Here is a 23769-nt window from a genome sequence, read left to right on the forward strand (position 1 = left end):
CAAGCAAGAGGCAGATGATCCTCCACTGCTACCGTTGCCACCCAGAAACATTTCCCAAAGGGCAATTCCTGGTCATGCCACATGATAAACTACAATATCATAACAAATGCAAGAACTGCAAAGAAGTAACACATTCAGAAGAAATCTTGTCATGTGTTACCAATGTGAAATAAAAATAACTCTGGAGTTACATAGCATTATATTTCCTCTGTTAGGTTCCTTAATCTTCTATTCCAGATGTCGGATTTGCAGATAAATGTTGTTGCAGAAAATGTTTTGCTTCTGCTTGCTATCGATTAATAAAATATTTTTCCCTCATGCTAGATTCTAAGTTTTACCGGATATTGTAACTGAAAGTGAAACTTATGCTTATATAATTCCGAGCATACTGGAGCAAGTTCTTTCCTTTTGAGCAAGACAGTATTAGGAAAGTCTTACAATAAGAATTTTATCATCGAAAATGATCTCATTTAGCTTGCTTGCCACCACCAATACCTGAGGTTTTTTTATGAGCAAAAAGTTTAGGAATCTCGCAAGCACCACTCTTGGATGCATGATTGAGATTTGGGGCCTATGTAATGAGTATGCTCAATTTGTAGCTTACTGGCCAAGTCTGGGAGTTGTACACCTGCGGGAGCCATGTTTGAAGGGTTTCCACTAGTAAATCATTCCCCAAAGAATCCATAATGCCCACTACATGCAGTTTCTTCCTCGTAACCTGTTTTTGAGATCGTCAGTTTTGATTTGTTCGACCACTTGCTTTTCCAAAACAATCACCTTTCACTCCAGCATAAGCGACTTATCTTCCATTACCAAACTTCTGCTTTAACGTTATCCATTCGTTTGCCTTCAACTCAGTAATGTTTTGATTTATTGCCTCTAATTTAGTTTCTAGAGCAGTCTCCACTGCTGTTATCAAAGAGGCAATAGCTGCGTCATCTAATAAAAAGGGCTTTGATTTTTGTGTCCATTGGCCATTTTGTCGACTCATTTTTTGGTTCTCTCTCCTTTTTCTGCTCTTGGGTAGACATCTGATTCCATAGTATGATAATTTGTTCAAAACCTCTTTAGAATCCCAAACCATCAGGTTTCACTCATAGTAAGGAGGGTAAAAGTGTTCAGAACCAATGGATGTAGTGTGTTTGCATTTCCAGAAGGCGTTTGACAGTCCCTCATGAGAGGCTTCTAAGAAAACTAAAAAGTCATGGGATAGGAGGCTATGTCCTTTAATGGATTGCAAACTGGCTAAAAGACAGGAAACAGAATAGGATTAAATGGTCAATTTTCTCAGTGGAAAAGGGTAAACAGTGGAGTGCCTCAGGGATCTGTACTTGAACCAGTACTTTTCAATATATTTATAAATGATCTGGAAAGGAATACGACGAGTGAGGTAATCAAATTTGCAGATGATACAAAATTATTCAGAGTAGTTAAATCACAAGTGGATTGTGATAAATTGCAGGAGGACCTTGCAAGACTGGAAGATTGGGCATCCAAATGGCAGATGAAATTTAATATGGTCAAGTGCAAGGTGTTGCATATAGGGAAAAATAACCCTTGCAGAAGTTATACGATGTTAGGATCCATATTAGGAGCTACCACCCAGGAAATAGTCTAAGCAGCATAGTGGATAATACATTAAAATAGTTAGCTCAGTGTGCTGCAACAGTCAAAAAAGCAAACAATTTTAGGAATTATTAGGAAAGGAATGGTGAATAAAACAGAAAATGTCATGCCTATTGCTCCTTGGTGAGACCATATCTTGAGAACTGCGTACAGTTCTGGATACCCCATCTCAAAAAAGATATAGTTGCACTGGAGAAAGTACAGAGAATGGCAACCAAAATGATAAAGGGGATGGAACAGCTCCCCTATGAGGAAAGGCTAAAGAGGTTAGGGCTGCTCAGCTTGGAGAAGAGATGGCTGAGAGGGGATATGATGGAGGTCTTTAAAATCATGAGAGGTCTAGAACGGATAGATGTAAATCGGTTATTTACATTTTTGGATAATAGGACTAGGGGACACTCCATGAAGTTAGCAAGTAGCACATTTAAAACTAATTGGAAAAAATTATTTTTTACTCAATGCACGATTAAGCTCTGGAATTTGTTGCCAGAGGATGTGATTAGTGCAGTTAGTGTAGCTGGGTTTAAAAAGAGGTTTGGATAAGTTCTTGGACGAGGTCCATTAACTGCTATTAATCAAGTTGACTTAAGGAATGGCCTCTGCTACTACTGGCATCAGTAGCATGGGATCTTTAGTGTTTGGGTACTTACCAGGTTCTTGAAGTCTGGTTTGGCTGCTGTTGGAAACAGGATGCTGGGCTTGATGACCCTTGGCAATTTCTTATGTTTTTATGTTCAAGCCCAGATGGGAACGGCAGCAATGATAGTGGAGGCTGGCAATTGCAGTTGGCTTTCTTCTTCCCGCACCTGCCCCCATGGCCCCAAAACAGGAAGTGATGTGCAGTGGGGTGAGCAGGAAGAAGAAAGAGCCATGCTGCATGGATAAGTAGCAGCGGCAGCATCAGCCCCAAGCAGTAGCATGAGCCTGGAGCAAAATCCAAAGCAGCTGGCAATCGGTAAAGGAGACAGCAGCATTAGCCTCCCATGGCCTACGGGATTCTTCTTTCATGGCCTGTGGGGGCTGGAGGAGGCTGCTGCAGCCACCATTTGTGCTCTGCCGGGGGGGGGGGGGGGGGGGGGGGGGCCCAGGAAGTGATAGAGAGCACCAGCTAGTGTCAGAGAATGTATGTGTGATTGGGAGCTCATGTGTAATTGGGTGAGAACGTGTGCGTTTGAGAGAAACGGGTCAGAAAGGTGATGTGTGTATGTGTGAGAGAGAGAGAGAATGGAAGTGAGAAACTTGTGTATGTGACAGCATGGGAGTAAGAAGCCTGGCGAGTGTGAAAGAGCATGGGAGCAAGAAGCCTGAATATGTGAGAGCATGGGAGTGAGAAGCCTGTGTGTGTGTACGCATGAGAGACTTGGTGAGGCAACTGGTGTGTGTGAGAGACTGGCGCGTGCGCGAGAGAAAGGGATTATGGGAATGAGAAGCCTGTGCATGTGGAGAGAGCGAGTGTGGGACTGAGAAACCTGGGTGTGTTGGTGTGTGTAAGACAGAATATGGGAGTGGGAAGCCTGTGTGCATAGAAGAGGAGCTCCTTGAGGGGGGGAAGTAAAGGTGCTTTTTAACTTTAATTTTTCATTGTTGGATATTATTCTGTTCATAGTTGTGAAACATTTATTCTGATTAGTATAGTTATACAGTTATTTCTGCGTTGGGATCTATAGCTGCTTGGCTAGTTCTGTTTTCCTAATAGGAGGTGTATTGATGTTTAGGGCCTGATTTAATATTTGTAGTGTTGCCTTTTCATAGGTAGGGTTGTTACTGGTTTGAGTGCCTTCCAAAATACAGGTGTAACTGTGTGCAGATTAGTTTGTGTGTATTACTGCAGATCCCGGGAGGTTGGTTCTGTGTGTGTGACCGAGGTGAGGTATTTGATACAAATGCTTACGTGCTAGTAAGTCTTATTTGTTGTGTTTTCTCAAGAGGACATGCATTGGTGATAAACTGCTGTCTTTTCATAAATAGGGCTATTGAGCCTGGAAGCAGAAGGAGTTTGTGTTGCTGTTACTGAGATGACACCCGAACATCTTTTATGTAGGGCGAGTTGTACTGGGAATGTCGTAATTCTGCTTTACATCCATTATTGTGGGTCAGGGGGGTTCCTGTGGATGCTAACTGTACATTTAGCCCCATGACTGTCATGTGTTCAGCGTGTCATACATGTGAGAACCATCTGTTAGGTGTGACCCGGCACAAAAAAAGGTTGAGAACCACTGCACTAGAGCAGTGCTTCTCAACTTTTTTTTTTTTTGATGACAGGGTCCATTTGGCTGACCTCCTAAACTGACTATAACCAGCTGGCTGGTAGATTTGGAGGAGATTTCTGAAGCGTGGGGGGTGGAGGAATTTGCTCATGTGGCTGAAGAGAATGAAGTCCCCTCTATGGCTAAATTGTGGGTGTTGGGGTGAGTACATGTTGATGGAGGCATCTCCTCCATCAACCCAGTCACTTTAATATTTTAATTACAAGAATGACAAAGCAGCTGTGCTTTTATCATTCAGAACAGTGGAGGGGGAAAAAAAAATCAGGTTGCCTCATTCCAGAAGACAGCATAGCCTGGCAGTGGAGGTAGAAGGGTGTCCCTTTAAAGGCCTGAAGCTTCCAGCAGCTTTCATGGCCGCAAAGCCAGCAGTGTATTATATAAAACTTTTTATCTGCAGGGCTGCAGTGGGGGCAGTCCAAGACTCAGCTGAGCCCAATGTGTGTGTTTAGTCTGCCAGCCCAATCAGCTGTTCAGTGCCAGCAGTAGGAAAGGGCTACAAGTGATCGAATATTTAAATGAGGGGTCATGCTAAAAAGGAGATGCTAGGGTCAAATGTGTACCCCTAGCGTCTCCTTGGCAGCAGGCACCCAGGAGAGATGGCTGTCAGCAGGTTAGGGAAACGGATGCTCATTAAGTTGGAGGAAGTACAGAAAAGCAGTGTCTGGGCAGGTATTAATTTCTGAGGGTAAAAATGTGCGCTTGCCCGAGCGCACTGTATTGCATTGACCTGAATGTGTATCTGTTTCCTCCTGCAGCGACTGGCACACCAGCAAAAGTGCTGCCAGGAACTGACAGTCAGACCAGTGGTTGTAAAACACTGTCCAAGAGGAAAGGTGGAACGGGGAGAAAATATAATAGGCATTTAAATACCTCCAAGGTTTCCATGAAGAAGAAAGCCTTATTCAATGGAAAAGAGGATCTAGAACGAGGGGGTCATGGGATTAGGGTGAAAGGGGATAGACTCAGGAACAATCTAAGGAAATATTTATTTTACAGAGAGGGTAATGGATGCATGGAACAGCCTCCCAGTAGAGCTGGTAGAGACCAGGACAGTATCTGAATTCCAAAAAGGATGGCGAGGTAGGGATTGTAAAGATGGATATTTGTTGTGCATGGATAGACTAGGTAGAAACATAATGCAGAGAAAGACCGTACAGCTTATGTTTCAGTTTCCTCCTCTTGCCTATTCCAGCTCCTTCCCTTGCACTATAGCCTTTCAGTTTCTTCTGACTCTTACCCTACAGGTCCCCTCTGCTTTCCTAGCCCTTGCTGCTGCAGTCATTCTTTCCCATCCCTGCCACTTCAGCCGACACCACATGGCTTTGTTTACTGTGAGTCACATGGTACCAGAAGGAGCTAGCAGGGCCCAGTGGCTGCCAGAGACTGGTGGCACAGGAGGTGAGCTGTGGGCTACATCAGTGCTGGCAAAAGCCAGCCAGCCAGCCAGCAAGGGTGGGGATGTTTAAAAGGAGATTGAGAGCAGCGGGGAGAAGAAATCTCTGCGGCTGTCTTGGTAGATGAAGAAGGGGAGAAACACGAGAGCCAGTGTCAGGATCAGGTACAAAACAGCGGGGTGAAAATGCAGGCAGGGAAGTAGTGGGTTTGGCCAGGAAAACTGACAAGAGGTAGCAAGCAGGTAAAAGGCCACAGTAACAGGAGCCAGCATGAGAAATTTTGGAGCAGGCAGCAGCTTGCTCTGGTAGCCTGGAGAATGCGTTAGCAGCAGTGAATGGCAGTCCCATAAACCATTTCCCGTGATTCTGTGGCAGTTTCCATGGGATACAGGGAGAGGGAGGGGAACCTTGAGGTTGTTTCTGCCACACAAGAATACTGAAATCATTTTTCACATTCCTAGCTGGCAATGCTACCTATGTTGTTACCCATCATGTATTGTTTCTGTTTCCATGACTGATTCTTTTTTTTTTTTGTTTGGTGCAGTTGGAGATGGTGGGGACACAAGAAAAATTAAATTATCTATAAGAGGGCTAAAATTTAGAGTTAACTTGCCACTGATCCCCAACTTCTGAAGTACCCTTAATTCTCCAAAACTCTGATTTCAGATTACAAATCACCATCCTTCAAAACACCAGAATTGGAGAAAATACCTACCTGATAATTGTGTTTCCTTAGTGTAGACAGATGGACTATGCTTCCCTGCCAGCAGATGGAGACGGTGCAAGCTGACACCACAGTATACATAACCCTGCAGTGACCCCCAGCCTGCCAGTATTCTCAGCTGTGGACAGACTAGCAAAAAACTCAACTAAAAACAGGTAATCTAGGTCCCCCAAAGCTAGGGACTGGATGAACACTTAACAGTAATCCCTTTGGACCCAGAGCCCTACAGGACTACTGACACACTCATGCGGCAGCCGAGGGCAAGAAGCCGAGTCCATCTGTCTACACTAAGGAAAATAAAATTATTAGGTAACTAATTTCTCCATTTCCTAGCATGTAGATAGATGGACTCAAGACCAGTGGGATGTACCAAAGCTGCTCCCCAACAGGGTGGGAGGCTGCCTGCGTTCCAGTCAATAATTCATGTGCAAAGGCTGCATCCTCCCGGGCCTGCATATCCAGATAAAATCTGGAAGAAGTATGTAAGGAGATGTGGACAGGAGACAACAGACTAACCTCCACCTATGACACTGCCTGAGCCCTAGTGGAATGAGCTCTAACTTGAGTAGGCAACAGCTTTTCAGCATCCATATATGCGGCTGCGATAACCTCCTTAATCCAGTGAGCTATTGTAGCCCGCGAAGCCGGAGCGCCCTGTTTACTTCCGCCATGAAGGACAAACAGGCGATCTGTCTTCCAGAAAGGTTCAGAAACCTCCAGATATCGCACAAGTCTCTTGACATCCAAGGGGCGCAGGAGAAGATACTCCTCCACATCTCTGACCTTATCCAGGGACGGCAAGGAAATAGACCGATTCAAATGAAATTCAGAGACCATGTTGGACAAGAAGGATGGAACAGTACGCAGCTGTAACACCCCTGGAGTCACCTGAAGGAACAGCTCCCGGCAAGATAAGGCTTGTAGTTCAGAAATTTGATGCGCAGAACATATAACCACCAGGAACATTGTCTTCAAGGTCCATAATTACAAGGAAAGGCTACGTAGGAGTCGGAACATAGGGCCCGCCAAGAAATCCAGCACCAAATTAAGACTCCACAATGGAACTGGCAAACTCAAGGGAGGCCTAAGATGCTTCACTCCCTTCAAAAAAATGTGCCACATCAGGATGAGACAAGAAACCCACCATTCACTGGACTTCTGAAATAGGCAAGAGCTGCAACATGCACTTTCAAGGAATTAAGGGCCAATCCTTTCTTCAACCCATCTTGCAAAAAAGTCCAGAATGAGCAGGATCTTAACTGAATGAGGAAGAACACCATGCTCCTCACACCAGGCCTCAAACACTCTCCACACCTGCACATAGGCTAAGGAAGAGGAAAATATTCAAGCACGGAGTAAGGTGGCAATCACTGCAGAAAAATATCCACACTTCCACAGGCAAGCCTTCTCAAAGGCCAAACTGCAAGACAGAACAGAGCTCGATCCTCGTGAAGAATCAGTCCCTGCTACAACAGATCCATGTGCAGCGGAAGATGAAGGGGTCTCCACCAGGAGTCTTCGCTGATCTGCATACCACAGACACTTGGGACAGTCTGGCACCACCAGGAGTACCAGCTCCCTGTGGCCTTTGATCTTGCAAATTATCCTGCCCAGCAAGGGCCACGGAGGAAAGGCATAAAGCAACCTGTCTTCCGACCAGACCTGTACAAGAGCATCTATGCCCAAGGAGCACGGATCTCTCCTGCGACTGAAGGATTGAGGAACCTTCGCATTGCGAGAAGTTGCCAGCAGGTCTAGGAACGGAAGGCCCCAGTGATCCACAATCAGCTGAAATGCCTCGGCTGACACCACCCATTCTCCTGGGTCCAGACTCTCCCTGCTGAGAAAGTCTGCTCTTACATTGTCTTTTCCTGCAATGTGAGAGGCCGAGATCATCCATAGATTTCCTTCTGCCCATTCCATAAGTTGATCTATTTCCTGCAAAACTTGCTGGCTCTTGGTTCCTCCCTGACGACTGATGTAAGCCAGTGTTTCTCAACAGGTGTGTTGGGACACACTGGTGTATCGGGAGGTCCTGAGAGGTGAGTTGCATGGCCAGCAGGAGGCTGCTGTCTCCTTATCAGTCCAGGTGGGAGTTGGTTGACTTCTCTTATATTGGGCCTGACAGAAGGCTACTCTCACTTCCTTCTCTTTCTGGCCCCATGGAAAGCCGTTTTCCCTCTCATCCAGGTCAGAGCGAGACATTGTCAACTCCTGCTGTTCTGGGCCCAATGGGACACAAACTATCTTCCCTTTCTGAGTCTGGAGTAATGCTGCTGATAATCTCTTCACCCTGTGGAGGGTGGGGGAAAGGAAGTTGGGGATTCTGAGCAGATAGAGGTGGAAGGGAGAGGGAGTGTGGGGGCTGCTGAGCAGGAAGGAGCGGGAAACAAGGGTCGGGATAGCTGGGCAGGGAGGAGGATGGGATGAAGGAGGTAGGAAAAGTTAAGCAGGGGAGAGAGGGAGCACAGGAAAGAGGACTGGGGGAATACTGGGCAAGGATGTGAGTATGAGCAGATTGAAAGGGAGTAATTGGGAGAAGTAAAGAATGATGCAGGCATGGAGGGGGAGTGATGGGGAGCAAGAGACGTGTCAGTTTTGGGAATGTTCATTTCTTCTCTTTGTACTTTGCTTGGTGTAGGAGGAAATTTGTTTCTGGTTCTCCAGTTTTGCACTGTATGCAGAGTGGCTTTTTGATGTTTCCATTCAAGTTTTTATCCCCACATTTGTAATTTGTGGTCTTTTATTCTGTATTTGGTGAAGGTCGGATCTGTATGTGTGACAGAGGTGAGGTATTTTACTAGTATGTAGGGATTTGTATCAGTCTTATTTATTGCATTTTCTCATTCTCAATAGCACATGCACTGTTAGTACACTGTTGCCTTCTCAAAGGTAGGGATACTGCTGTCTGAGTTCTTGGAGTTAGTATTGCTATGGTATAGCAGGTTTGCTACACATGTGCAAAGTGGGTTTTTTTTCCTTCAGTTTTTCTATATTTATGATGCACTTGATAGTAAGGGAGTTTGTGTTTCTGTTACTAAGATAGCACCAGCCCCAGGATATCTTTTTTATATGGCAAGCTGTATGGGGAAATCTCCTCTGCATCCACTGTCGGGGGGGGGGGGGGGGGGGGGGCGAGTTCCTGTGGATGCAGAGTATATGTTTACATTTAGCCCATGATGGTCAAGTGTTCGGTGTGTCATGCATGTCCCAGTAGAAAAAAGGTTGAGAATCACTGGTGTAGGCCACAGTCATTGCATTGTCAGACTTCACATGGAGCATTTGGTCCTGCAGTCTGTCAACCAGACCGCCCAGGCTTCCAAGCGATTGATGTTCCAGCGGGACACCTTGGCATTGCAACGTCCTTGGGCCGTCAGCTCATGACAGTAAGCTCCCCAACCCTGGAGACTCACATCTGTCTTAAGTACCAACCAGCACAGGAGGATAAGAAAACACTCTCTCAGATGAGCTTTCCCGCAACCATCACTAGAGGCGAGAGCAGATTTCCATCGGCAAGCAGAGCTGAACTGAATTGTCAAATGACTGCGGGTTCCAACGAGACAGTAGTGAGCAATGAAGAGGATGCATATGCACTCTCACCACCATGTCCAGGGTTGCCGCCATCAAGCTGAGCACCTGTAGATAGGATAACACCGTCGGGCGCATAGTGTTCACCAACTGATGCACCTGAGACATCAATTTCTGAATTCAAACTTCTGGCAGAAAATCTCTGTCCTGTCTCGTATTGAACCAAACCCCCAGATACGCCAATGACTGGGACAGCTGAAGACTGCTCTTGGCCAGGTTCACCACCCAACCAAGCTCCTGCAACAAGGAGACAACCTTGTGCATCACCAGGCGGCTCTCTTTCTGAGACTTGGCATGAATCAGCCAGTCCAAGTATGGGTGCCCCAGGATCCCTTCACCTCTCAAGGCCGCCACTACTATCATAATCTTGGAAAACATCCTGGAGGCGGAGGCTAAACCAAAGTGCAGCACCCAAAATTGATAATGGCACCCCCAGCACCACAAAACGCAGAAAACAATGTTCCAAATGGATGGGAATATGAAGGTAGGCCTTGGACAGATCCAGGAAGGTCAAAAATGTCCCCAACTGCACTGCCTTTATCACAGAGTTTAAGGTTCCATGTGAAAATGAGTAACCTTCAAATGACAGTTGAACCTCCTGAGATCCAGAACGAGACCAAAGGAACACTCCTTCTTGGGCACGGCACAACAAAATAAATGGAATATGGCCCTATACTTTCTTGAGATGTGGGCAACAGAACCATAGCCCTAAGCCTGAGGAGCCTTTGAAATGTAAACTCCACTGCTGGCTTCAGGCAGGGGAGTGGCAAGGAGACACCATGAACACATCCTGAGGAAGATTGCGAAATTCCAACCCATATCCATCTCGTATCACCTCCATGACCCACTAGTCCGATATGTCGTCGACCCACCTCTGATAAGAGAGAAAGGTGCTTAGGCTTCTTGTTTACCGGCACCATCATGGCGGTAAATGTGCATCTAAACAGCTCGTGCTAAAAAATGTATGCACACAAAAATTAAGCGTAGCAAGGCACCCGTAAAATGTGTGTGCCCGGCTAAAACGTTTGAAATGGTTCAAAATTTGTGCACGCAAAAGGCGCGCCCAAAACTGAGCGCACATGTGGGCAGACCTGATGCACTGCGTACACCAACTACCTGTAGAGGGGCAGCAAGGCACGCACAGGAGTGGGCGAAAATTCTACGGCAGCCTACCTGCAGGGCCTAGCCCACCAGGGCTGCCCAGTTCCCCAACCCCAATGGGCGTGGGAATGAATGTTGGGACGGCATGCCGAGCAAGGAGACCAGAGGAAGTCCTTAAACCCCTCTGTCTCTTGTCTCCGAAGGTAAAACTTTTTTTTTTTAAACCTTACCTGAGTTCAGTGCTTACCGGCTGACTACAAAAATGGTCTCCGGTGGTGGGGGATGGGGATAGAGTATCTGCCGTCACCGTCACACTCGGCCTCCTCACACTGGGAAACCCAGCTACCGGATCAAGGCACACCTCAGAGACCACAGAAAACACCTCAGGAATTCTCAACTGAGGGAGGGACCTTTTGGTATCACTGCAGGAGAGTGGGGCTCTCTTTTCCAGAATTCAAATTTTTCCTTCCAAAAAAACCCTAAGCAATCCCCATAGGGAGATGCACGTCCACCATCTGCTAGAGACAGAATACTGGCAGGCTGCTGTCACTACAGGAGTATATATACTATGATGTCAGCTTGCTCTGTCTCCATCTGCTGGCAGGGGAGCATAATCCACTTGTCCCGAGTCCATCTGTCTACCCATTAGGAAAAAACAAATTTCATCCATTATGATTCAAAACAATTAAGTTTTGAGGACTCAGTGCCCCCTTGAAATTAAAAGTTTGTTTTTAGACTTTTCCTGTCTTGAACACAATTATTAGAATGCAAATTTTCAGCTTATCTGATGTAGAAGATGGTTAAAGTATATACATTTTGACTAACATTTACAGCAGTAGCAGCCTAGTGGTTAGAGCTGCAGGCTGTGAACCAAGGAAACCAAGGTTCAAATCATACTGCCATTCCTTGTGATAAGTCATGTTACCCCCCCATACTTTGCACCTCAGGTACAAACAGATTGTAAACCCACTGGGGACAGGGAAACACCTACAGTACCTGAATTTAATCCACTCTGAAGTGCCAAAAAGCAGCATATAAATCAAATAAAGGGAGGAAGCTCAAACTGCACATTAATACTAACACAGGAAAAGTCTTAAAAACAAAAAACTTTATTCTAAGGCAGGACCTGACCTGATCCAAAGTTTCAAATTATATATAACAATGTAAGTAGAAAGTAACAGGAAGAGACCCACCTTCATAGCCCCAACCAGCCAAAAAGTTGTCTATATGGCAATTTCTGGCACAGTCACAAGTATCAAAACACAATGGAAAAGAGTTCTGCTTCCTCATTGGTAAATTTGTCCCCTCTTCCCCTCTCCAGCTTCTCTTGCCTCCTTTTGGTCTGCTTGTGCTCCTCTCTCTCTCTACTTTGTATAAAGCCCCGGCTTTTACTCCTACCAGTAACAAAGGGCTGTGGCACCTCCTGCACTGAATGATGCTCTCACCTGATCGTTTGCCATATCTCCCTATGCCTCTGTTATTTCCCCATTTTGCTCTTCCCCATTACCTTTTGCTGTCTCTGCCTTTCCCCCTTGCTTTCTTTTTCTTGTAGGAAACCTGTGCATTAGTTACCACGGTGCAGAGATCCTAGGCATGCTTTTGGAGACCTGAAAATTTGGAGTCAAACTTTGTGTTCCCACGTATGACTCCATGGCACCGCTATAGGGGTAAAAAGTTGGAGATTGGTGTAGAGGAGGGAACAAGACAAGTACAGGCATACCTGAAGTAAGAGAAGTTATAGAGGGAAAGGAAGGGGGAGTTGTAGTGAAAAGGCAAAGCAGGTAGAGGAGAAAAAAAAATCTACAAGAAGAATTTACTGTTTGTGCCATTATACCTTAGAAGCAAGTAGGTACCACAACCAACATGGGTCTCTTCCCATTTCTTTCACATTACTTTGGTGGCCCCTAGAGGCATGAAAAGCATATCATTGCCTTTAAGGTGATTTGTGGTACTATCTTAGTTACAAAAAAAAAATGCTATGTATTTTTCTCTCTAAATATACTAGTAAATCTGGTAAGTGTAAAATTTTGGTTAATATAGTTGGACCACAGGCCTAGTGGTCAGCATAATGAACTGGAAATCAAGAGACATGGGCTCAAATCCTGCTTCTGCTAGTGACACTTGCTATGACCCCTGGGCATATCACCATCTCCCATAGCCACTCAGGGCCTGATTCAATACATTTTATTTCCCAATAGATACAGAATGGAAAAATAAGACTTAATCAGGCTCTTAGTCTGTACACTATACCTGTATGTAATTTGTTATAAAGTGCTTCACCATATAAATGCTAAAGAAAAATAATAAAGGGATAAGATTGGTAATTATATAAACATGAAAAGGCTGCAATATGAAAGCAGCATGCAATAAAACATGTCAATAGTATTAATCTAGCATGTGATAGGACTGCAGTAACTATGCAACGAGCATGAAATAGGGAGGTTTATAATGGCCTGCCAACATCTAAGACACAGCATAGTACAGGACTGCACATTCAGAATCATGGGTTCCCTTCCTGTATTATACAGGGAGGTGTGTTGGGGGTAGGAAATAACAGGATGTCACCTCCACCCCAGCATGAGATAAGGTTGTAAGTGATATGCTAGCAAGATTTAACATAAAAGCAGAGAGAATGGCAGCAGACATGGACTATATGATCCATCCAGTGTGCCCATTTATACTATTCTACTGTGTGTTCAGTTAGTATGAGATCAGGCTGCATTTATAAGACTCAGCTAGTGCAAAGCTGGCTTGAGAAGAGACTGCACATAGTTTGAGGTTGCCAGGTTGACCTAGTGTCAAGCTGAAATTGGCATAAGGCTAGCATCAGGTAAAGCTGCACTGGGAAGTAGTCAGCATATAGTAAGGTTACAGGTAGGAATAGTTTGGTCTGGGATGTTGAAGGTAGGAGGTGGTTATCATGGGATAAGTTAGCAGCTGTCACTAGACAATGCTCCAGCTGGCATGGAGAAGAGAAGTAGCATGAGTTTGCCAAGGGATGAGACTGCACAGAGGATGCTACGGCCATGACATCAGCTGATATGAGGTAACGTTGCAGTTGAAGGCTGCAGTTAGGAAGCACAGGTAGTGCAAGACCGGCACAAAATGAGGCTGCAACTTTAAGCAAGCATGGAACAGATAAGGGATTAGGCACAACTGGCACGAGACAGAACTGTAGCTGGCATAAAATGTTGCTTTTGGATGAGAACTGGCACTGGATTAAGACGTACGTACAAGGCATAAGGTTAGCATAGGGTAAGGTTACTGTTAATGGGGATTCGGAAGCAGGTTGGTTTGGGATGAGGCTAGTTACCATGAAAGCAATATGTGGGGGGAAAAAAAGCTAACAAGCATAAGATTAACCTGGGACGAAGCAACAATTGCCACTAGGTAAAACGACAGTTAATAAGAGGCTGGCATAGGACAAGGCTACAGTTAGCGTGAGCCTGGCAGGGGAAAACACTTAAAACGCAGGGGGCGAAAGCGTGCAGTTGGCATGAGACTGGCATGCTGGCCGGCCGACGCTGGCCTAGGAGGTTGCGGGAGGGATGAGGTTGGGCGGGCTGCGCCTGGCCTGGGCAGGAGGCCGCGGGCTGCAGTGGCGAGGGGATGGGCGGGGAGGAGGAGGCTGCAGGTGGGACAAGCTTGGCCTGGAGGAAGCTGGAAGCGAGACGGCGGCGGCAGGAAGAGCTGGAGGGGTGGAAGAGCAGGGCGGGGCCGGGAACTGCACACTCACCACACCATGCCGTAGGCGCCCTCCCCGATGTACTGCAGCTCAGTGTAGCGCGGCCCCACGTCGAACAGCTGCCCCTTCACCGACTCGATGCCGGGCTTCGGGTGTCCGGCCACGGCCGGAGCCGCCGCCGCCGCTGCAGCTTGCGCTCTCTCCGCTGCCGCCGCCATCGCCGTCTACGCCTCAGCCTCTCCCCGGCCCCTAGCAACCACGCAGCGCACGGCGCCCCGCCCCTAACAACCTCCCGAGAGTGGCCGGGGGGTACACGCTTTACCCAGTGACGCCAGCCACGCACAGCAGGCTAGAAAGGGCGGGGAAATAGAGCCGTTTCGCCGTGACGTCAGCTTCGAGGCTCTTCTGGCCTCCCTATTCTCCCCGCTTTACGTCGTTTCTTCTCCCCGGGCATAGGGGCTGTTATTATAGTAAAACAACAACAAAAACCCCTTCCTCTTTTTGTCCTACTCTTCAGCCATAGCTACTGTCTCCATACTTTATCAGTATTAGCCTGATGGCCGTCAGTATAGTAATGCCCTCCCTGCTTGCCTTGGATTGGTCACTTTTGCAGCAGCTAAGCACAGGTTTGAAACACTTTACAAATACTAAAATATCTCTGCGTGGATTGAAAGAAATAGCAGAACGGTAAACAGAATGCTATCATCTTAATTGCAAAGTAAGGGGCTCTGTTTACTAAACGTTTTCTTTTATTTTGTGTCTATGGGAAAAGTGCTTTGTAAATAAGGTCCCTAAATTTGCTAAAATAAGTCTGCTGCTATCTGTGATAGGTATTACTATAGAGAAGAAAAACACAGTATTGTAGTTCTATTTTTTCAAGATCTTTCTGCTCAAATTTGAAGCCAGCACGTTTCTACAAGTCTATCTCCTCCCCTCGACTGCGAGGTTGCTGTATTTTTTCTCTACCTTCTATAAATACCAACAGTTTGCATTTGACAGACAGAACACACTTACCTTTTGCTGGGGGGACGACGACCCCCAAAATTCAGCCCATAACTCTGCTTGTGAAAAACGTCCAACACTGATGACTGCAGTACTGTGCTCCATTTCCAGTGATTTTATAGTTCTGTAGCTACCCGGGTATCTGGCATATTCTGTGAACTGTTTTTTAAAGTTATATGGCATGCATACTTTTCTTTTTTTAACTTATTTACAGCTAAGCTGACAACGTTTCCTGTCTTCTGGATGCATTGTGCTCTCTGGTCATAGAGCTCAGGTGGAGGAATAGTAAGTACTGGTAGAGCTGTTTGGGCGGACACTGTACTAGTATAGCATGATTGAGGTCACCGGGACAGACGTGAATTTGCAGAAATGTATGTAAATAGGTTTCTATAGTGGAAGAGCAGAGGGTGCTACAGTTTGTGATGCCCATGTATTAAAGTGCATTCAGCTGAACACACAGTTTAACTCTCATTCAAAAGCACATTTTGTGAGTGTAAACCTTACTGCCGATGCAATAAGGAGTTTTACACTCAAATAATTTGTATTAAAAATGTGAGTACTGTTTAGCACCCTCAAATGGAAATCCTGTGCAAATGAGGGCATTAAGTAGTACTCCCCGAGGCAGCGAGGTGCGCTGACCTAACCTGGATTTTCTTAGTGCTGGAAACTTAACTCCTGGAACAGAGATAAAGCTAAGTTTCCAGCGTTGCTATGCAGGCATATAAAATAACAAAATGTCTTTCCTGCTACTTAGCCGGATAAGTGTTGGTGGCATAGGAGATGGAATTAGGGTAGCAGAGGTAAGCACAGCCAGATAAGCATGATTTATCCATCTATTTATTTATTTTTTGTTATTCTCAGCAAAGTTCCTTTATTCCCTGTTCACTCCTCCCTTCCGCAGAGTAAAAACGGGCATTTGGCTTGTGCCAAATGCACATTTTAACTAGTCTGTGCACTTTTTAACTCCTAATGCATTAGGATAACATTAGCGTGCTGCAGTGGGAGTTAAACATTTTTTTAACACGTGCGTTAAAACTATGTGCTGAAATTCAGCACAAAGTTCTTTAAGACACATAGGACTGCATCGGCCTGTGGGAGAGCTCCTGGCCTGGCTTAACTATGGCCTTAGGAAAGAGAGAGAAAGGCAGTTTGTTTTGAGGCAAAACTTAGGCTAGGGATGCACCAAGTCACAAGGCCCATAATCTGAGGAAAAAAAAAATCCCACATGCATTTTTTTTTTAGAGAAATGAGTAAATGGATTTAAAAATGTTCACTAGGAGGATTCTGTGGCTTAATTATTATAGCACATTAAAAACCCACATCCATGTGCTGATCTTAACATAGGGGTAGATTTTCAAATACCGCGAATAGGCATACTTTTGTTGGTGCTCCAGGCGCCAACAAAAGTACGCTGGATTTTAGTAGATATGCGCGTAACCGCGCGTATCCGCTAAAATCCGAGATCGGCGCGCGCAAGGCTATCGATTCCGTATAGCCGGCGTGCGCCGAGCCGCGTAGCCTACCTCCATTCCCTCAGAGGCCGCTCCGAAATCGGAGTGGCCTCGAAGGGAACTTTCCTTTGCCCTCCCCTCACCTTCCCCTCCCTTACCCACCCGCCCGGCCCTGTCTAAACCCCTCACTTACCTTTGTCGGGGGATTTACGCCTCCCGGAGGGAGAAGTAAATCCCCGCACGCCAGCGGGCCGCTAGCGCGCTGGGACGCAACCTGGGGGCGGGTCTGGAGGGCGCGGCCACGCCCCCGGACTGCCCTGGGCCGTAGCCACGCCCCCGGCCCGCCCCCAGAACGCTCCCGACACGCCCCGAAAACGCCGCTGCGCTCGGTCCCGCCCCCGATACGCCCCCCTCCGAAAACCCCGGGACTTACGCGAGTCCCGGGGCTCTGCGCGCGCCGGTAGGCCTATGTAAAATAGGCTCACCGGCGCGCAGGGCCGGTGAGCCTATTTTATGGGGCGGATTTTAAGGGCCCTGCTCGCCTAAATCCGCCCAAATCCGGGCGGATTTAGGCGAGCAGGGCCCTTAAAATCCGCCCCATAATCTTTATTAAAGGGTGGGGCTGGCTTTTGTGGTGTGCAACCTGTATAGCTGCATTTGGCACCATTCCCAAGGAGGTGCTAATGTCCCCTTCTCTACCACTGGCTTCCAGCATTCTTTTCAGTTCTGGCAGCAGCCATTCTAGATCCCAAGGCGGGGGGGGAAAGGGTTAGAAACTGGTTGACCGACAGCCATCATTGGGTAAGAGTAAATAATTAATTCTGAGGCAAAAGTAATTAGTGGACTGTCTCGGGAATCAGTTCCGGGACCAGTTTTGTTCAATGTCATGGTGAGCGATATCGCGGAGGGGTTAGAATGAAAAGTTTGGTTTTATTTGGATGTCACTAATATCTCTGCAAGAGAGTGGACACCCCTGGTGGAGCAGTGAGAATGAGAAGAGATCTAAGAAAACTTACAGAGTGATTGCAGGTTTGGCAGCTAAGAGTCATTGCCAGGAAATGCAGAGACCTGCATTTGGGATGCAGAAATCGAAAGGAACTGTATATGATGGGGGCAAAGAGACTGATGTGCACAGACCGGGCGAGAGACCTTGTAATGAGTGTCCGATGATCTAAAGGTAGCCAAAGAGTTTGACAAGATGGTGGCTGAAGACAGAATGATGCTGGGTTGCATAGAGAGATACATAACCTGCAGGAAAAAGGAGAAGGTGATGCACCTGAAGTACTGCATTCAGTTCTGGAGGCTATATTTCAAAAAAGATAGAGATAGGATAGAGGTGGCCCAGAGAAAGGCAACCAAAGTGTTACAAGACTTGAGGACCTAAATATGTATTCCCTAGAAGAGAGGAGAGACAGGAAATATATGATAAGGATTTTTTAAATACCAGAAAGATATTAATAATGCACGAGAATCACATCTTTTCCAATGGAAAGGAACCTGCAGGACTAGGGGTCATGCTATGAAGCCGCAAAAGGGGTAGACAGGAACAATGTCAGGAAATATTTTTTCACAGAAAGGATGGTTGATGCCTGGAATACCCTCTCAGAAAAAGGTGAGGACAAGAACGGTAATGGAATTTAAAAGGGCATGAGATAAACACAGAGTACCCATAGGGGCTAGAGGAAGGAAATGAAGAACTGAGGTAACCTGTGGTAACATTTCTGCATGTTGATAATCTTCATGGAGAGCAATTACAACCCTAAGCAAAAGGCATGGGTTAATTGCACAGCGAGGCAGTCACAACTTTAAACACCTTGCTAGGCAGACTGGGTAGACAATTTTGGTCTTTATCTGTCGTCACTGTTAACCTGCCATTGGACGCGCGTTTTCCCTTACCCCTTATTCAGTAAGGGGCGGAAAACGCGCGGCCAACCCGCCAAACCTAATAGCGCCCTCAACATGCAAATGCATGTTGATGGCCCTATTAGGTATTCGCGCGCGATTCAGAAAGTAAAATGTGCAGCCGAGCCGCACATTTTATTTTCAGAAATTAGCGCCTACCGACGCCGGCAAAATTGAGTGTTGGCTGTCAAACCCGCTGACAGCCGCCACTCCTTTTGCCCGTTTCTACCGCCGGGCCTCATTTAAATACTGTATCGCAACGCCCGCTCTCCCGCGGACTTTACTGAATCGGCCTGCTTGTTACTAATACAGCCAGATCAGCTGTGTAGGCCCGGGATGCAGCGCCTTCAGAAGAATTCAGGGGATGTGTGCAGGAAGTGGAGCTGTTCCGCACCACTGCTGCCATCAGGAAGAGCCTCTTGGCCCTGCAGAAGCATTGGAGGCTGGGAGACTGCCAGGGCGCCACCTGCAAAGTCATCTCAGCCTGCAAAGGAGCCACCAGTAGGAGACAGCACCCACTGGGGAGCTAGATAGAGAGAACTATGCAGCAGGGCTGAGGTTTGTGAAATGGGGAAACTGCTGCTGAGCATGTTGGGTGTGGAGAGAGGGGAAGAGAGGGAGTGGGGGCAGGAGAAAGAGAGAGACAAGAGGGGTCGAGAGGTCAGGTAAAAGACATCAGGGCCGAGAAATTTGGGGTTTGGTTAAATGCACATATAAATGCCCATATGCAACCCAACTGGATGAGTCTTAACTGAGTAGACTGGATGATGTCATTTATTATGTTATGGGAAAGGTAAGTGCTGGATAAATAGGGATCTTGTATGTTTTTCTAATGAAGATGATGGTGTACAAAAGGGAAGAAGGCAAATTAGACTTCTCTGGATATGGAAAAATATTGCAGGTGGTCGCACACTGTGGCAGGCAGCTGAGATGTATCCTTAGATGTGTGGACTGGATACGTGAACAGAATGGATAGGGGAGATCTTTTTCTGCCATTTTTTGCTATGCTACTAGGTTAAAAGACACCTAACCCTGGACCACTGATACACACCAGAAATTGTTGCTAAATATTTATCCTGACCCATATTACTTCAACTTCAATAATGACAACTATTTACAGACGATGGGAACTGCTGTAGGCACCAGAATAGCACAGCGGTATGCCACTCTTTTTATAACAAAATCGGAAAAGACATTCTTGAGTAGATCCACCTTCGACCTTTCAGATATTACTGGTACATTGATAATTTCACACTTTGGAGTAAGGTAGAAGTAAACCTTAGGCATTTTTACAGCTCCTTCAATGCATTGCATCACACAATCAAACTCAAAATGGACTATTCCATAGAAAGCATTAACTTTTTAGATATTACAGTCTCTGTCCACAGTGGACACTTATAAACATCTGTTTACCGTAAAACAACTGATAGATGCAACTACTTTTACAGCTCCAGTTTCCAATTTTCACATATAAAAATGTTATAGATGGCCAACCTGTTCCGACTCAAAGGACATGGATAAATACCTCAAAGTTCTAACTTAATTTTTCAAACAAAAGGACTATCACCTTAAAATCATTCCAACACCCAGGGAAACCTACTATAATATAAAGAGAGGAGAATCATAGAGCAGGTAACACTCGTGGTAACATACAACCTGGAGCCAGAAACCTAAGAAAAATCGTAAAAGACCTACAACCATTACTATTGGATGATGAATTATCGTAAGAAATATTCCCTGCTCCTCGTTCTAGATCCTCCAGCAATCATCTAATCTGCAACAAAAACTAATGAGAAATGAGCTTCAAACCGAAACCCAAATAAAAGACAATGGCATGAAACCCTGCAAGATACCATGAGGCAAGTTATGCCAGCACCTATCACATGACCCTACAGCTGTGCACAAGGGGAAGACATTCAATAGAGAAGTCATAATCATGGTTCTCTGTGAATGCAGCATAGATGATCTAATGTAAAAAAATGCAAAGAGGGGTTGCTGCATCAATGAAATAAGCCAAAAATGAAGGACAAGAATAAACCATCACAGACTAAAATGACACATAGGGCCAGATTTTAAAAGCCTTATGCGCGCAGGGCGGGTTACTTGCACCGGGCCTGTTTTAAAAAGGCCCGACGACGTGCGTAAAGCCCCAGGATGAGTGTAAGTCCCAGGGCTTTACTAAAGGGGCGGGGCCAGAGGCCTCCCACACAGCGGCCATTGCCGCTGTGTGGGAGGATTGTGTGCCGGCAGGCTGCCGGTGCGCGCAACCTGCGCCTGCCTCTGGGTAAGACAAAGGTCGGGGGGGGGGGGGGGGGGCGGGTGGCTAGGGGGAAGGGAACGGGGGGGAAGGCAGCGCGGCTCAGCACGCGCACGGTGCACCCCCTTGCGTGCACCGACCCCTGGTTTTATAACGTGTCCATGTGTGCGCTCATGTCTTAGAATTTACCCCAGAGAGAACAGAGTGACACCTCAGGAGGTGAACGTTTTTCAAGGAAAATATTCTCCTCTTAATAATCTCACAATCGGTATGTAAAGGGAAGCTTTAGGTAGTTCACAAGAACTCAAAACCTTTGAAATGAAGCTGATCAAACACAAAAGGATTTATGATCCTTGGAACGGTCAGCTCTCCTCCCTTTACTGAGCTTGCTATAATATACAGAGGACCTCGTGCCTCGCTAACGCCGGACTATTTCAACACAGTGCAACTGCTCTGTTTCGTCACCGGCCTGATGAAGGAAGGAAGCATAGCTCTCAAAAGCTACTCACAGATGCACTGAGTTATTCCAATAAAAAGGTATCCCCTACAGCTTATTTTTGCAACTTCCTCAATAAACATATCCTGACTCTGGACCTGAAGTTTCCTGTATCAAAGTTTGAAACATCGAGATTTTCTCAAGAAACTAGAAAAAAAAAAAAAAGCAGTAAGAGGAAACATTAGCAGCAATGTGCAGGGAGAGGCAGATTCCTCCTCGTCAGCTGGTGTAAGATGCAAAAGCAGCCTGCAAAACCTGGCAGTAATGCTAAGGTTCTTGGAGCTTGGAACAAAACAGTAACAATAAAGAGCAACAGAGCCCGTAAATCAAGATGTGGGAGTAGTCAGTTTTCAGAAAAGCCTCTTCCAGAAGCTCTAAAGAGATGCAGTGTCAGGCTGCAGTGGGGTACTAGATTTTTATTTTTATTAATAGGCTGGTCAAGGACCCAAGCGAAATGTGGATCTATGATCCATGGCTTGCCTGTGGAAATCCGTACCTCCCTGCAGAATCTACCTCTCACCTCGTCTAACATGTGAAGTGTGGCCACCGGTGAGTGCGACACGGCTAACTACTGGAGAAGGGCGCTGCCATCGTCAGTGCTTCCTCCCCCCCCCCTATCTCCCAGCGCAGTCCCAACCCTTTGTAACCCCAAGTGGCAGCGATGGGCAGGGCTTCATGCCATCCTTCAGCCACCAACTTCTCCTGCGGCGCTCAGAGGAAGAAGCAGGAGGTGATCTTGGAACTGTGGACATGGGCACCGCGTAGGACTGAGTCATTCTCAGATTGGAAGAGGATGATACAATATATGCATGGGGCGTTGAACGGAAGAAGAGAAGAAAACGGAATCTTCTGGTCAGAATAAATTTGGCCAGCCACCATAAAACTACTCAATAAAATAGAACAGAACACGACAAGGCAGGGATATTTAAGGCAGTTGCGCATAATCCGTGCATGCCACGCCGGCTGCTGGGTATAGATGAACAAGAGCCCCCCCCCTGCCCTTCCCAGTAACCACACCGTTCCATAACCAGATAAGCCTCTTTCATTTCTTTATTCAGTGGATGAAATGGCCACGGCAGCTTTAACGTGTATACAATGGAAATGTAATAACAAAACATTACCAATAGCACGGCATATGTTCTAATCCTTCACCCTGCCCCACCAGCAAAGGGTGGGGAACATATGCCGTGCAGCTTGAAACGCCCTAACTAAATCCCTCAACTAGTAAAGCGGTCGCCCAGCAGCATCCTGCTCCCTGAATGCTGCCGCTCCATGCTCTCTGCCTCACCTTTCACGACCTTCCCCAGACCACCCCTACCATGGGGTGAGTAAATACTAGTATCTTGTCATTGATAACTGCCCAGGGCCCCCCCTTCTTCCATCGGGGAGCTGAGACACTAAATTGCTCATGGCTGTAATCAGCCTAAGTGCCCCCCCCTCCTCCCATCCAGTGGCACCTGAGCATAACTGTTCAAGTTGCACCCCTTCTTGTGCCAGCGAGGAGCCCCCAAGCTATCCCATGCCCAAATGCTGCCGCCTCCCCGCCTTTTCTTTGTCTCCAAGGACCCCCTGTTGCTCATCAGGGGCCCGGCCCCTTCAAACTGCCAGGATACTTGCTAGCCGTGCCCTAAGCCTCCTTCCCTCCTCGCCTGGATGGCAGCTCTGGTTACATAGCCTATGCCCCCTACGAAGGCTGGGCCTTCTGTAGTTGTCCATGAGCTGCAAAGACAACAAGAAGTACCACCCACATCGAAAGGAGTCTACCTTTTGGGACATGTGCCTGTATGCACCCATGGATATGCATAGATCCAAAATAAAATTAAAAAAACAAAACAAAACAAAACGCTCTCAAGAGTCCTCATGGTAGCCCCCTGATGTCCTTATTTATTTATTTATTTAAAATCTTTGCTATACCGTCGTTTAGTAAAGCACCATCACAATATTTAGTTTGGTTACAAAAAATGTATCTATGAGAGTGCCATTACAGTATCAGTGTACATGCTTACATAATATAAGGTATAAGATGGGTGACATGGATCTAGTCCATTTCTATGATTAATAAGGTAATCCTACAAGAATGTGTTTAAACTGAAGTTCTCCAACACTATCATTTGAGAATAAAAATAAAAGAATGTGTGACCACATAATTTGGTACAGACAGGACACCAAATCCAACCCAACACACATGCAGCAATCGAATAAAAGTTCCTTCCCTTCAGGAAGAAGGCTAATAAAAACAAAACATTTTAAGGACAGAGTGATATAGAAGGCCAGAA

The 23769-nt window shown here is 46.3% G+C and overlaps 1 protein-coding gene and 1 long non-coding RNA gene across 2 annotated transcripts in view; one reads left to right on the top strand and one right to left on the bottom strand.

Annotated features, from left to right (window-relative positions):
* Positions 1–14665, bottom strand: part of LOC115094205 (mitogen-activated protein kinase 1-like) — a 40826-nt gene extending 26161 nt beyond the window's left edge. Inside the window, exon 1 of the mRNA XM_029607011.1 lies at positions 14437–14665. Within this exon, the coding sequence (XP_029462871.1) occupies positions 14437–14603 (167 nt within the window). The 5' untranslated portion in view covers positions 14604–14665. The remainder of the gene's footprint in view (positions 1–14436) is intronic.
* Positions 14666–14796: 131 nt separating this feature from the next.
* Positions 14797–23769, top strand: part of LOC115094208 — a 52830-nt gene continuing 43857 nt past the window's right edge. Inside the window, exons 1-2 of the long non-coding RNA XR_003857508.1 lie at positions 14797–15011; positions 15602–15672. This is a non-coding gene — a long non-coding RNA (uncharacterized LOC115094208). The remainder of the gene's footprint in view (positions 15012–15601; positions 15673–23769) is intronic.

The sequence above is a fragment of the Rhinatrema bivittatum genome, chromosome 6 (genome assembly GCF_901001135.1).
Source record: "Rhinatrema bivittatum chromosome 6, aRhiBiv1.1, whole genome shotgun sequence".
Classification (NCBI taxonomy): Eukaryota; Metazoa; Chordata; class Amphibia; order Gymnophiona; family Rhinatrematidae; genus Rhinatrema; species Rhinatrema bivittatum.